Source organism: Eleginops maclovinus, chromosome 5 (assembly GCF_036324505.1).
Source record: "Eleginops maclovinus isolate JMC-PN-2008 ecotype Puerto Natales chromosome 5, JC_Emac_rtc_rv5, whole genome shotgun sequence".
In the NCBI taxonomy this organism is placed as follows: Eukaryota; Metazoa; Chordata; class Actinopteri; order Perciformes; family Eleginopidae; genus Eleginops; species Eleginops maclovinus.
In genome coordinates, this window is record NC_086353.1 from 24,723,329 (window position 1) to 24,736,816 (window position 13,488).

At 40.3% G+C, this 13,488-nt stretch overlaps 1 protein-coding gene across 2 annotated transcripts in view; it reads right to left on the minus strand.

The window, feature by feature from the left end:
* Positions 1-13,488, minus strand: part of rptor (regulatory associated protein of MTOR, complex 1) — a 224,229-nt gene that overhangs the window by 187,942 nt on the left and 22,799 nt on the right. For both annotated transcript variants that reach the window (XM_063884304.1, XM_063884305.1), the window contains exons 3-4: positions 12,564-12,666; positions 6,787-6,869 (exon numbers count right to left, since the gene is read on the minus strand). In XM_063884304.1, coding sequence (XP_063740374.1) covers positions 6,787-6,869; positions 12,564-12,666 — 186 coding nt within the window. The remainder of the gene's footprint in view (positions 1-6,786; positions 6,870-12,563; positions 12,667-13,488) is intronic.

Genomic DNA, 13,488 nt, shown 5'->3' on the forward strand with positions numbered 1-13,488 from the left:
GATTTAGAAGTTAAAATATCATCACTGCTACAGTTTCTATTGAAAAAAATAAAAATATTAGACACTATTGACACCCTTTCAACTACACCCAGTTCATTATCAAATCATTATTCAAAGTTGGAAGATAAAAAAGGCAGCACGTGGTGACGGCAGTTTTACAAACTCTACTAGAGTTGTCCTCTCGTCACATAGACGTACAGTGCCTTCCAGAATTATTGGCACCCCTTCATTTAATATTTTGTGCAGCCTCCTTTAGCCAGGATTACAGCTCTGAGTCTCCTCCTGTAATGCCTGATGAGGTTGGTGAACACATGGCACGGGATATGAGAACATTCTTCCATACAGAATGTCTCCAGATCCTTAATTTCCGAGGTTGACGCTTGTGGACTCTCCTCTTCAGCTCCTCTAACACATTTTCAATGTGACTTAGGTCTGGGGACTGTGATGGCCATGGCAAAGTCTTTCATTTTGTGGTCAGTAAACCATTTTTGAGTAGATTTTGAGGTACGCTTCGGATCATTGTCCTGCTGGAAGGTCCAACCATGGCCCATCTTAAGCTTCCGAGCAGAGGCTGTCAGGTATTCATTTAATATCTGCTGGTATTTGATAGAGTCCATGATACTATGTATCCTAACAAGATGTCCAGGGCCTTTGGAAGAAAAACAGCCCCACAACATCAAAGATCCACCAGCATACTTCACAGTGGGTATGAGGTGCTTTTCTGTATGGCTTTATTTCAGTCTATGCCAAACCCAACTTTGACGTTTGTGGTCAAAAAGCTCTTTTTTGGTGTCATCTGATAACCCTGTCCCATTCGAAGTCCCAGTTACGTTTGGCAAACTGTAGACGCTTTAGTTTGTTGATAATTGAAAGCAATGTTTTCTTCCTGGCAACCCTCCCAAACAACTTGTGGTGATGTAGGTGGCGTCTGATGGTCGTTATGGAGACTTTCTGACCCCAAGACTCAACTGACCTCTGCAATGCTCTAACTGTGATCCTTGGAGATACTTTTGCCAGTCGAACCATCCTCCTCACGGTGTGTGGTGTCAATGTACACACACGTCCTCTTCCAGGCTGAACCTCTCGATAGTCGAAATGGGCATTTTCAGCTGTTTTGAGATTTTCTTATATTCATTTCCTACTTTGTGCAGCTCAACAACTTTTTGATGGACCTGCTGCCCCAGAGACTATGCTCATCATGTCATTATTAAGAGATAGAGAAAAGTGTTGTCATGACATCTGAGTATCCTAGACCAATACAAAAATGCTACATTACACAAGCATTAAACATGCATTGCATTGTTAGAGACTACACAAAATCTCTTCACTCTGCCTCCGCTGGGCAGTGTGGTGTTTCTACGGTGATAAGAAAACACCTCAAAGCTAATCAGTAGCAATGAGATTGAGCTGCAGCTCACTGATACATAATGCAGAGGCCGTGAGTGGAGTGGACAGCAGGGGTTCACAGGCTGCAGTGAGCAATGGGGAACTGCATACAGAGAGAGATGGAGCACATCGCAAAGATAGAGAAAAAAACTGAGAAGAAAAATGACTCTTATGCTGGCCAGAGATGCAGTGTAAACCTGTTTGGCAGCTGCAACATGTTCAGCAAGTACTGCGGGACTTTGAAAAGACGATTTGACAAGACAGGCACGCAGCTTTTCCATCTCAATTACTAACAAACATCCAGCACGTCCAGAAGGGAGAATTTTACACTAGATTCCCAAACATGTAACAAAAAAAGACCAAATAAAAGGTGTGGCATGCAGAGAGAAAAGAAAAGCAGCTGTAAAGAGAATTGGAAAGCAGAGAATGCCTTTTAAGAGTAAAGAAAAAAGAGAAACTGAAAGCTAAGTGAGGTATCTCAATGACTTCTAGTCTCTGTGCCTGTGTCAACAATAGAAAAAAGTCTTGAATCTTGTCTGGACTGTAATAACAAAAGAGTCACACTCAATAAAAACAGACAGGAGAATCAGTCATTTTTGTTAGGATCCACAAAAAAGACTGAAATAGTTGGGTAGGGATTCACACATACTCACTAAAGGTATTGTACAGCACAAACTAATAAAGTCATTAAGGCTGTGGTCAAGCATAGGATACCATCTTTTATGAAAGGACATGAGATAATAAGTGCTTTTAATTTGAACACTGTATTAATAACTATACATTTATCAAATAAAATCCACATTAAACAGTGTTTGCACTGAATTTGCTGAATGTTTGAATGGTGATGTACAGTATTATATATTCAAGTAGTTTGAGCCCAATCCTGTCAATTATTGGTGAACAGGTGGAGGTGGCGAACATTTCCTTTCACTTACCTTCTTTCATTTTAATTTCTACCTTGGTATTAAAGTTATACATGATTCACTGGTGTCACTCATAAAAAAACCTGATGAGAATGCACAGGAAGAAGAATCTAGATATGCTTCACTTGTTTGCTAATATTAGTGGGAAATTGTAGTTTTTCTACGACTTTGTTTTAAAAAATAGATTTGGACACGAAGAATTCAATGTTGACATGGCAAAGTCTACCACAATTTAAAAAATCCTACTCTTTGACAAATACGTGCATGTGTCTTACTGTTGTTGTTAATCTCTCGGCTGTATTCACACCTTGGAAACTCTAATGCAACCACTCACACATCTCTGCCCCTTAAGTGGAATATGATGCCTATTATCAGTTTATCAAGAGACACTGGATGCACTCGGGGGCCATTACGAGGCAAACTGACACCCATGCTGCAAGACTATCCAGACGCACTCCAACTAAAACAGTCCATGATGTAAAAAGACAACAAACACCTAAGTTGAAAACTAATGCTGTGTGGGGATATAAAAGGGGGATCAAATCTTTAACGTGTGACAGCCATTGTTTGTCTATGCTAGCATGCTAAGACTAACACAGAGAGCAGAACACTTCATCTGGAAATCTAGAGAGTAGTTGTTTCAAAACTTTGCTTCTGTACAATACAAAGCTACAAATGCATTTAACAAACAGTATTCACAACTACCCGATCGAAAGTTGTAAATGTTAAAGATATTTACAGATGTTTTATATATTTTTTGCATTTGTAGAAGGTGTTTCACACATTTACAGACTGATATACGAAATGTCGACTAATATTGAGACGAATAAACTTCCATATCCAAAAACAGCATGCATTGATGTACTGATATTGTTTTATGGCCCAATGCCTGATGACATCACCATGTAACGCTGTGATTTGCACAAATAATTTCATTTCCCTGAGGACAAAACATGTGTACTGTGGTGTTATGTAGATGAGTCTGGTTTACTGAGCTAATTGAAGTGGGGTCTTTTCACAGATGCTGCTGGACAGTTTGTTGGATAGTCTTCATGAGAGTTCGCTCCGAGCCAAAGAGAGGCAGAAAGGCTTCATAACATCATTTATCCAACACTGAACACACACACAGGCAAGAAAGATTTGGTACAAACATGAAGAGGCAAAGTGCAGATAGACACGAGAGCTTTGATTGAAAGAAAGATCACTTTGATGTGGAAAAGATTTGAAAAAGGTCAGATAGAAAGAGTTTTCACAGTGATATAGTGTTGGTGGATGGAGTGAGTGGGCAGCAGCCAAGACTGCGTTTGCTTTCCTCTCAGTCCATGAGAGCTAATGTGAGAGCACAGAAGCAAACAGAGGAATGGATTCGTGACGGCAGGTTGGCAGCCATAAACTCTTTGGGCAGCCAGACTGCAAACCAACACAAGGGAAATGTGACATCATTGATTTCAGAGTTGTTTTTAAGTTCCGATCTTTACCACCCTTGCCCATCTGAATCCAACTTATCGCAAGATTTCTATCACGAGGACAAAGCAGGTGTATAGCCGCTGTAAATTGATTGCTTTGTCATGAGTTTATGTAAGGTGTGTTGGCGAACGCTGCTCTGTGGTGGGGTGCTGCGGAGCTGTGATTCTGCAGGAGGGAAAATAGAAGGAACAGCTTTCTCACCCTCCCACTCCTCCTCCTGCACTCCTACCACCATTTGCTGCTGACCTCTAGAGCCTGAGCCTACATTCCTTTAGCTGCCCCCTCCAGAAACACATCTTCCTCCGTCTCCTTCTTTCCTCAGGTTCTCACCAAACAGCCACATTGTTTTACTTCCTCATTTAAAAGATGTTTTCTGTTGCTAAGTAGGTTTCCACTGTCCCCAGAAACATGGCAACAAACTGTCCTCTCACCTTGTCCATTTGTCTCTCCCCCTGGCATACAAACAATCCTCATCTTCCTCCACTTTCACTCTGAGGTTAACAGACAGCTCAAATCTGTCTTATTTTTTTGACTAATCTTATACGAAACAGCATTTGTTACAAAAAGGGAAGAAAAAACAAGAAGACTTCCAATGCTTTCTGACTGGATTTAACACATATTCACAGGTGGTTTGAAATGCAATTCAAATACAATATCTGCCAATGCAGCACAGCTCCAACCCTCAGATCTTAGCCAAGTGTTTGCTTATTCTTTCTCTTTAACTTCCCAAAGGACACATATTTGACACAGCAAAGAAGAGTAAAGAAGATAAAGGAACGAGGCAAACATGGCATGCATCTTTAGTTCCATCAAATTCAACCACTAATGCAATTGGTATTTGGCTCATAAATGCCTACATGAAACATAAGATCACTTTAATTGCTCTCATCACCTCATTGTATTTCAAGTTTAATCAAGAACCAAAGTCAGCTAAAAAGGTCCTGATAGAGTAAAGAGTGGACAATAAATATTGGGTACAGCAGAGAAGAAGCTGCTGGTCCAGAGTTCCATGACACAATGAACACAGCTGACAGAGATACACATTTCTAAATGTACTCACTAATTGGAGGAGTGTGGCCATGGTGATGCTTTAATCTGCTTTCACTACGGCAGGTTATCTGACTTACTGTATATTGTTGCACCTGCTAAATGTCTGTCTGTTCATTCCTAAAATCGAAGTTCATCGTTGACAAGAAAGAGACAAATGAACGGAGGTCTAAAACGTGTAACCGATGTATTCATTTATCATATTTATATTTACCAATAATCCGCTTCTATTCATATTTTCTTTGTAAATACTTGTTTAGCCAGCTAGTAAGCAGGTAAGCTAATTCAGAAAACGGATAGGGATTGTCACTCCCCGATTTGCATGCATGGCCGAGGTGGTCCCTCATATTAGACAGCTACGTACAGCAACCCAAGTAGGACTTGATGTCCAGACGGCTGCCCGATTTGCATTGCGCATGCACGAGTCACAAATTCCAAAGCTGGGAAAGACCTTTCACATTGCTAAGTAAATGTCACATGAGAAAAACACTGATTTTATAACAGTGTTTTGTTCTTGAATGAACTTTTTTAAGGAAAATCTTTTAAGTCATTTCCCTTTTCCAGGATTCTCAACATAGAAAGTTTGGCCAGACTAATACATTCCTAATTTTACATAAATGGACATTTCCCAGTTAAGAATTAGTTTTGAATTGTTAATGCAATAAATGATCGCATACATTTACAGTAAATATAACTTCACTATGATAGCTGTCAAAGTTAAATCCATTTCTCACTTATTCTTAGAATATACTTAACCAGCTCAAAAGGAGTTATCCTCCAATAATTGGGAAATAACGTTGTAATAATGATAAATCATCTCTGTTGCTCAGATTGATGTTGTCAGGTGTTTTGAGTTTTTCTTTTCTTCTCTGCGGAACGCCTCTCTGTCAAATGTCCTAGTTGAGTTGCTGTACGTAGCTGCCCAATATGGCAGACCGCCTTGAACTTGCGCAATGCTAATCGGCAGGCATGCAAATCAGGTAGTGACAGGGATAATGACAGAGGAAAAAAGATGAATCCATTGGGAGAACTAACATTTTCCTATTGTACGGGGTTAAGAATACCCCATTTGGTGGACATCATACAGATCTTTGGGTTGGGAATTTTTAAGAAGGTGGGGGTCTGCCCTTGCCATAGGCTCCAACCCTAAGGCTTGATGCTGGAAAACTTCAGGTGCTTCTCGTGAACAACAGACTGAGGAGCCTCTAGGAAAATACTGAGCTTGCTTTTAGCTAGAAGCCGATGAGAACTACTGCTGTCCTTGATAGGAATGCTAGGACGCACATAAACTTGTAACACTTGAAGATAGCAATGATGCATCGGTTTAGAAATGTGAATTTCTCTCTAAAGCATGTGTTTTTGTTGGCATACATGCATACAGATGGTCTATTAGACCTACACGATGGGATATAACCACAAAAAACAAATATATAGTGAAAAGCCACAGTAACCATGACAGCTGCAGTAACTGTCCTTTCTTTCACTCACATCCCATGTTTTGTCTGCCAGGCTTGCACATTTTAGTGCACGATTGACCTGAAGTAAAACTTGAAACCATCAGAGAGTAGAAATGGATATCTTTAAAGTCAAGTCCAGAGAAATCATGCTAAAAATCAATAGATGCCATTGTGTCAAAAGCCCCTACTGATATAGTAGTGGGGGGGTGTCCAGCATTTTTATGCTTTGTGGACTTGGCTTACACCTCAAACACACTCATTCGCTGACTATCTGCAAACATCAACACAGGAATCTGAAACATCTTTTAAAGAAATGAGAAAGGCTTAGTGGATGCCAGACAAACAGTAATAGGGTGTTTGCTCATGATTCCTTTATTTTCATTCCTAAGCTTTTCTTGGAAGGCTTATTTGCTTCAACTCTATGTTTCCTTAGGTGGTGTCAATAAGAGTGTCCGGGTCATTGTGTCATTATAAGAACATTCAAGAAATGGAATAAACCCACTCACCCTGGGTTGCCAGTTTTCATATTGCTTCTGCAGGTTGGCCCCTATGGTCTCCAGGGCCTTCTGTGGACTCATGGACAGAGGATCTGGAAAGAAAACAGAGTGTAAGAACATTCATTCACACAAAGCAAACAGGTCAAAGTCACACGCTCCATCTGGACCGAACACCTGGAAGATACATGATACATACCATTAAAATTTGAAACTTATCTGAAAGATTCAGCTTAACCCATTTGTACCGGATGCTGCGCAGCGCAACATTCCATCTACCGCCGGCTGCTGCGTAGCGCAACTTTGAAGCTCCTGCCAGCTGCAGCGTAGCGCAACATTGTTGATTTGTCGTCATTTTCATGAGGCATGCAGCATATAACACACTGTCATTGGTTCAAATACACATGAAGTGGGTCTTGTTGGGTTTTTTAAACCACGTGACCACCCAAATGTCGTGTGGTTCGCCGACAATCACGTCAATCAATCAGACATTCGTTTGTTTTTTTAAAACTTTTTTAAAGGCAAAAATGGCTACGATCGACAAATATTTTGACAGCGACGGCAGCGATTTGGAATTGGGAGAGAATGAGGAGTTTGAGAGGGAGGTGGAAGTAGAAGTTTTTGTACCTGATGATCCTTTTGTAGAGGACTTTCCCCACCCCGTTTTTTATCTATTATACATAGGGTTTTAGAGCCATTTTTTGCAGGCGTTTTAGGAGTAAATGGGTTAGTACTGTTGCACCTGCCGCATGTTGAAATAGAAATGTATTGGTAAAATAAAACAAACCAGAAGATGTACATCTAAAACGCTTTAAAAAACACTGCTGATGTATTTGCTTTACTGCATGAGTCATTAAGTGGGGGGAATTGGCTAGGGTATTGTGTCATTATAAGAACATCCAAGAAACGGAGTGAAATCAAACCTGGAAATCTATTATCACTACAATCTATAATATCTAGTATTGCAATGTTTTATGATATAGAACTGACTATCGTGTTTAATGAATGTTCACATGCAATGATTAGCACAACATGTTATGCCATCATGTTGAATGTTACAGATGCAATTCCCAATTTTCTGAAGGCATAAAAAAGTGCTTTTTTTACTGAGATTGTAAGCATATTGGTGTGTGTTCTGTATACTATGACAGTTTTTCATAATCTGATTCAATAAAAACCTAACGCCTATATAAAATGAACCCAGATTTCTCACATAACCGAGTTTTACCAAAAGTTGTTCCCGTAATACCAGCGCGGCTGTTTCATCTCCCGCTGAAATACAAGTTAATACCAGTATTTTAAACGTGATTGACCATGATTACAGACAGATTATTATTGTTATTAACACGTTTTGTTTTTTTTAATTGGTTGACAGCACTAGCCCCCCAGGAATTATGGAACATTTTCCTAAAATTCTTCCCAATGTTTGCAGCAGTGATAAAACTTGATATAATCAAACATTCACCAGTGCTATTTAGTAGCTTTTTGTACACTTTGGAATATAAAATACATTTTTAGGCTTGCTTTATATCAAACATAGGGAAAAATGGGGTGGTCAAAAATATTAGCCCCCATGATAGGGTGGTCAATAATATTACCCCCCCATGTGAATGTTTGCTTTCAAAACACACCTAATTAACCAATCAGCTTTCAAACCACACCTGTGCAGTCAATTGGCTTCCTAACAACACCTGAGCATCATAGAACCGCTGTACGTTGCATCATTGCCAAGTACAAGGAGACAAATTCTGTAAGAAACAAACCTCCAAGAACTCCAGAGAGGAAAATAGTCAGATGTCAGCAAGAAGCCCCGGACATCTGCCAAGATGATTGTTGCTGACCTGGCCTCTTCTGGAGTTGATGTTTCAAGGAACACAGTTGTGAGGGCTCTCCATCATGGTGGACTTAAGGGCCATCGTCCCAGAAGAACCCCTTTACTCAAAGAGCGGCACATCAAAGCCAGACTGACGTTTGCCCGTGAACATTTGAAATGTAAAGATGAGTTTTGGAAGTCTGTGCTTTGGGCTAGTGAGACTAAACCGGAACTGTTTGGACACATGGATGTTGCTTATGTTTGGTGAAGAAAGGGAAAGGCCTTCAACCCTAAGAACACAGTTCCCACAGTTAAACATGGTGGTGGGAGCATCATGCTGTGGGGCTGTCTTCAGCCTCAGGCATAAGGAGCCTTGTTCGGGTGCATGGCATCATGAAAAAAGAAAAAGATGTTGAAATTTTGAGGGATAATATGCAGAACTCTGCTCGTAGTCTAGCGTTAGGTCATCGCTGAGTCTTCCAACAAGACAATGAGCCAAAGCATACATCGAAATTGGTCCAACAGTTCCTGAAGGATACCAAATCCAAGGTCCTGGAGTGGCCCGCACAGAGCCCAGACCCCAATCCTATTGAGAATCGGTGGCGGGTGCTCAAAGTGAATGTCCATGCTCGGAAACAACGCAATTTGGACCAGCTGGAACAATTTGCAATGGAAGAATGTGCCAAATCCCTCAGGAGACCTGTGCCCACCTAGTAAAGAACTACTCTAAGAGGTTGTTGTCAGTGGTGGCTCAGAAAGGGTACACTGTTGACTATTAATGGCCAGAGGGCTAATCATTTTGGATGTCTCATTTTTTCCCTTTCTTGTTTCAACTCAGTGTCTGAATAAAATATCCTAATCAAACTTAGTGGACATTTTGTCTTTGTTATTTTGGAAACAAATACACTATAAACACTTGTGGTCTTTTCCATGGAGAAATCAATGGTTTTGTCTAATTTCATAAGGGGGGCTAATAATTTTGGCCTCAACTGTACCTGCCCCTTCTTAAAAAATAACGTAAAAAAATGAAATAACCATGATATGAATCACATAGCCAGATTGTTGCCAATACACATCCCTACAAAAAAAAGCAGATTCATGTTACAGGCAGAGAGCCTTTCATGCCGTGATGGCAGCAGCAAAGGATTTTACTGTTATGATAAAAGCAGAGTATGGAGAGAAAAAAGCAGCAGCACTTCAGGTTTAGATATTGATGAGAGTAAATCAATATGGCCTGAAGAATAGCAAAGTCTAGATTGAAGACGGATTAAATTGCGCTCAGCAGGCAGAGAGGAGGTATTGGCAAGTTGCAGGACATACTGATATGCTTTATGCAAGGTTATTAGTTGTTCCTGGAGTCTCCAAAAGTACAATGGGAGCCAGAGGCTTCAGCTCTAGTTTGTGTTCTGGGGGCACAAACCCATGGGCATCAGACAGGAGCCCCACGGCACCTGCTGAGCCACCACAGATGTTAAGGACCAGGACACTTATTTTTCTGCATATATACCGCCTTCAGCGGCAATTATTTAAATACAGAGATGGATTCAGTCTCTGTTCGAACAAATATCACAGTGAAAAATAGTGGTAGCATCTCATCTTTATGTCAAATCATGTCGGGAAGAGATGAAGAGTTTTGTTTTGAAACCACATTTTGAAGAGCCATGTCGGTTTTCAAAATACTGACTTTGCAAAATGAAACAGATCACTTTTGAGTGAAGACTTTATTACTGGTCTCCTGCCAGATGAGAGATTCAAACTAAAATAACTGAATTCAGGGGATGAGGGCCTGGATGCTGAGTATCATGCATCTATGGGAAAAGACTGTATACAGTTAGAGAGAAACAGAAACAGGGCAAGAGAGATGAAAGGCTAAACTCACCGACCTGAGCCAGCCTGTCCTATAAGTTTTATGAAAAATGTAAGTCTCAAGCCTGCTCTTAAATATGGAGACAGTGTCTGCCTCCATACCAGGAGCTGGTTCCACAGCAGAGGAGCTTGAAAGCTGAAGTCTCGGGCCCCCATTGTACTTTTAGAGACTCTAGGAACAACCGATGACCCTGCATTCTTGGAAAGAAATGCCCTTGTGGGACAGTAAGGTATAGTGTTTTTGAGCTATAATGAGCTCTTTAAGATATGATGGCCATTAGGGAGCCAGTGCAGAGCAGCCAATACAGGAGTAAATGTTATTTTTAGTTTTCAATACCGCAGCATTTTGAAGCAACTGACAAGTCCTAAGAGACTTTGGTACAGAGACAATGCGGCTACAAGTATTCTGGGAGGATAAAAAGTTAGCATTTAAAAATATCAGCTATACAGAGCTTGTAAAATCATTATACTATAAAAAGTTCAGGAGAAAATGTCAAAGTGCGATAAACCACATTTTTATTGAATATTCCCTTTTAAACGTAAACGTTCAACTGCTCCAATAAAGAAATGCAGCTTTGAACTGTTTTTGATCAACAAAGTTTTGTTCCGTGATCAAATGGCTCATATTGTATTATCAGCTTATAGAATTAGATCATTTTCTGATGTGATGAAACTGGAAATGAGATGCAGATGTCAGTCTTGTTTAAGGATTCAGCTGCTGCATTTTTCATAAATCAAACACCTGGTATATTTAAAGACCTCATCTCTACCTTTACTCTTTAATATTCCAAAACACCGTCTCAAAAACTGAGTGGCAGGTCTGCAAGATGAGGACACTGTTCTCTCTTCACTTCACACAGTCAAGAGGTCTCAGGGGAGCCAGACAATGGTTGTGAGGTTATCTCTCGATGGAGACGTTTCTTCTTCTGTTGTTTGTGCCATTTTCTTTGGTTCTGGTGGGTGGGGGCAGGTAGTTTCATCCTTAGTGCGCAAACACCTTATGAATTTAGCTCACATGAGAATGATCTGTTTAAATGCTACAAAGTAAATGTGAAACTTTTTGGAGTTGTCACCTTGCATGGCTTACCAGTACGTAATAACCTTTTGACCCATAGGCTTTTGGTCCAGCCACTACATGCTGCCACTTGGCCTGATATTTTTTTTCTTCGGGTAAGATGGAACACCCAGACACCTTAAAAGGCGAGTGGATGCCTTTCCTTCTTACACACCACAATTAGATGTATATAAATTGAAAGAGGAATGTGTCAATGTTTCAGGGTGATGTCAAACAAGACAAGACAAGGTTCTACAATAATGCTAGTGGTGCTTTACAATAGTTGTTCCAATACCAGTACACTGGACCAACCAAGGCAAGGACATAACTAAAGCCACCGCACTGAAGTTGATTGATAAAAACGATGAATAGACTGTATTTGTGGATTTTGTGAATTATATTAGTTGTTAATAAGGTATTGCTTTTTTTTAGACGCACCAAGTTTAAGAACAGTTCCCCCAAAGGGTGACACAGGGAGTGGTTCAATGTCGACTTGGCGCCAATGCTACACATTGAGATGCCTTTCATCCTATATTTGACAAATGAACAAACAACAAGCACAGTGTTACAAAAGATGAAAAAGAACCCATCGATTGATGGTCATTGAGTAAGAATTTTAATGTAGGACATCAGAGAAACTACAATTGAGAAGTTTTTAAACAAAACTGTGTTATTTTTACCTACAATATTCTACAGTGAGTTTGTGCATTTGCCCTGATAACAATTGCATCGTAAACGCAAACTTAACCTCTCATTTTCTTAAAATGGTTTGGCTTATTGAAAGCTAATGTAGACGCTATTTTGATTTTGTATCTTCATGGTAAATTGTACGGATTCTAAGTCACTTTGGATAAAAAAAAGTCAGCTAAATAAAATGAAATGTGTGCATCGTATTTAAGATGAACCCACTTTATCACATCACACGTGTGTGTGTGTGTGTGTGTGTGTGTGTGTGTGTGTGTGTGTGTGTGTGTGTGTGTGTGTGTGTGTGTGTGTGTGTGTGTGTGTGTGTGTGTGTGTGTGTGTGTGTGTGTGTGTGTGTGTGTGTGTACTAACCTATCCAGCACTCCAGCCGGGCGCAGGGGGAGGTCTTGACCACATCAGGAGGGTCCACTCCCACGTTGAGACACAACACCAGCGCTACACTCACAGTCTTCATCTGAGGGAGGAGAAACACAACATCAATGATCAAATAGAAACAGACCAGCAGAGAGGGATAGTAACTAGGAACCTTTACTCAAGTACTGTACTTAAGTAACATTTTATGGTACTAGCACTTTACTTGATTAATTCAATTTGTTGCTACGTTGTACTTTTACTCCACTACATTTATTTTACACCTTTAGTTACTTTACAGATCTGGATTAATGATGGTAAATATAATCAGCCCTTAAATCAGACTTTAGTTCACCTGGAGTAAATTCAGCAGCTACCCTGCAGTATACAGAGCCATTGAAACTAGCTGCACCTTTACCAGCTCTGAGAACACTTTAATGATCAATCATTATAAAACATATCAGAGATATTATTCTGAAATGGACCAATCAAACAATGACTACTTTTACTGTCGCTACTTTTCTTTTTTCGACTTTTGTACAACGTAAGTAACATTTTGAATGCAGGACTTTACTGTAACAGAGTATTCCTACACTCTGGTACTTATACTTTTACTTGAGTACAAGATCTGACTACTTCTCCCACCCCTGCAGACCAATCAAATCATTCTTATTTTTATCATAACAACATTAAATATTGAATTCATCCGAGGAACTAGGCTGAGCACACATGCTGGTATTCAGTATGTAACCACGTTCTGCTGCTGCCAGCCACTGAAGCTCAGTGGGTGGTTAAAGGTCAAGGGTCTCGCCTCGGGGACACTCAACAGGAGTTACTGAGAAAAAGAGTTACAGTCTTCCCTACCCTATCTGGTCCAGAGACGCCATTATGTCTAACACTGAGGCTGGTGTCCCTCCAATCAGGA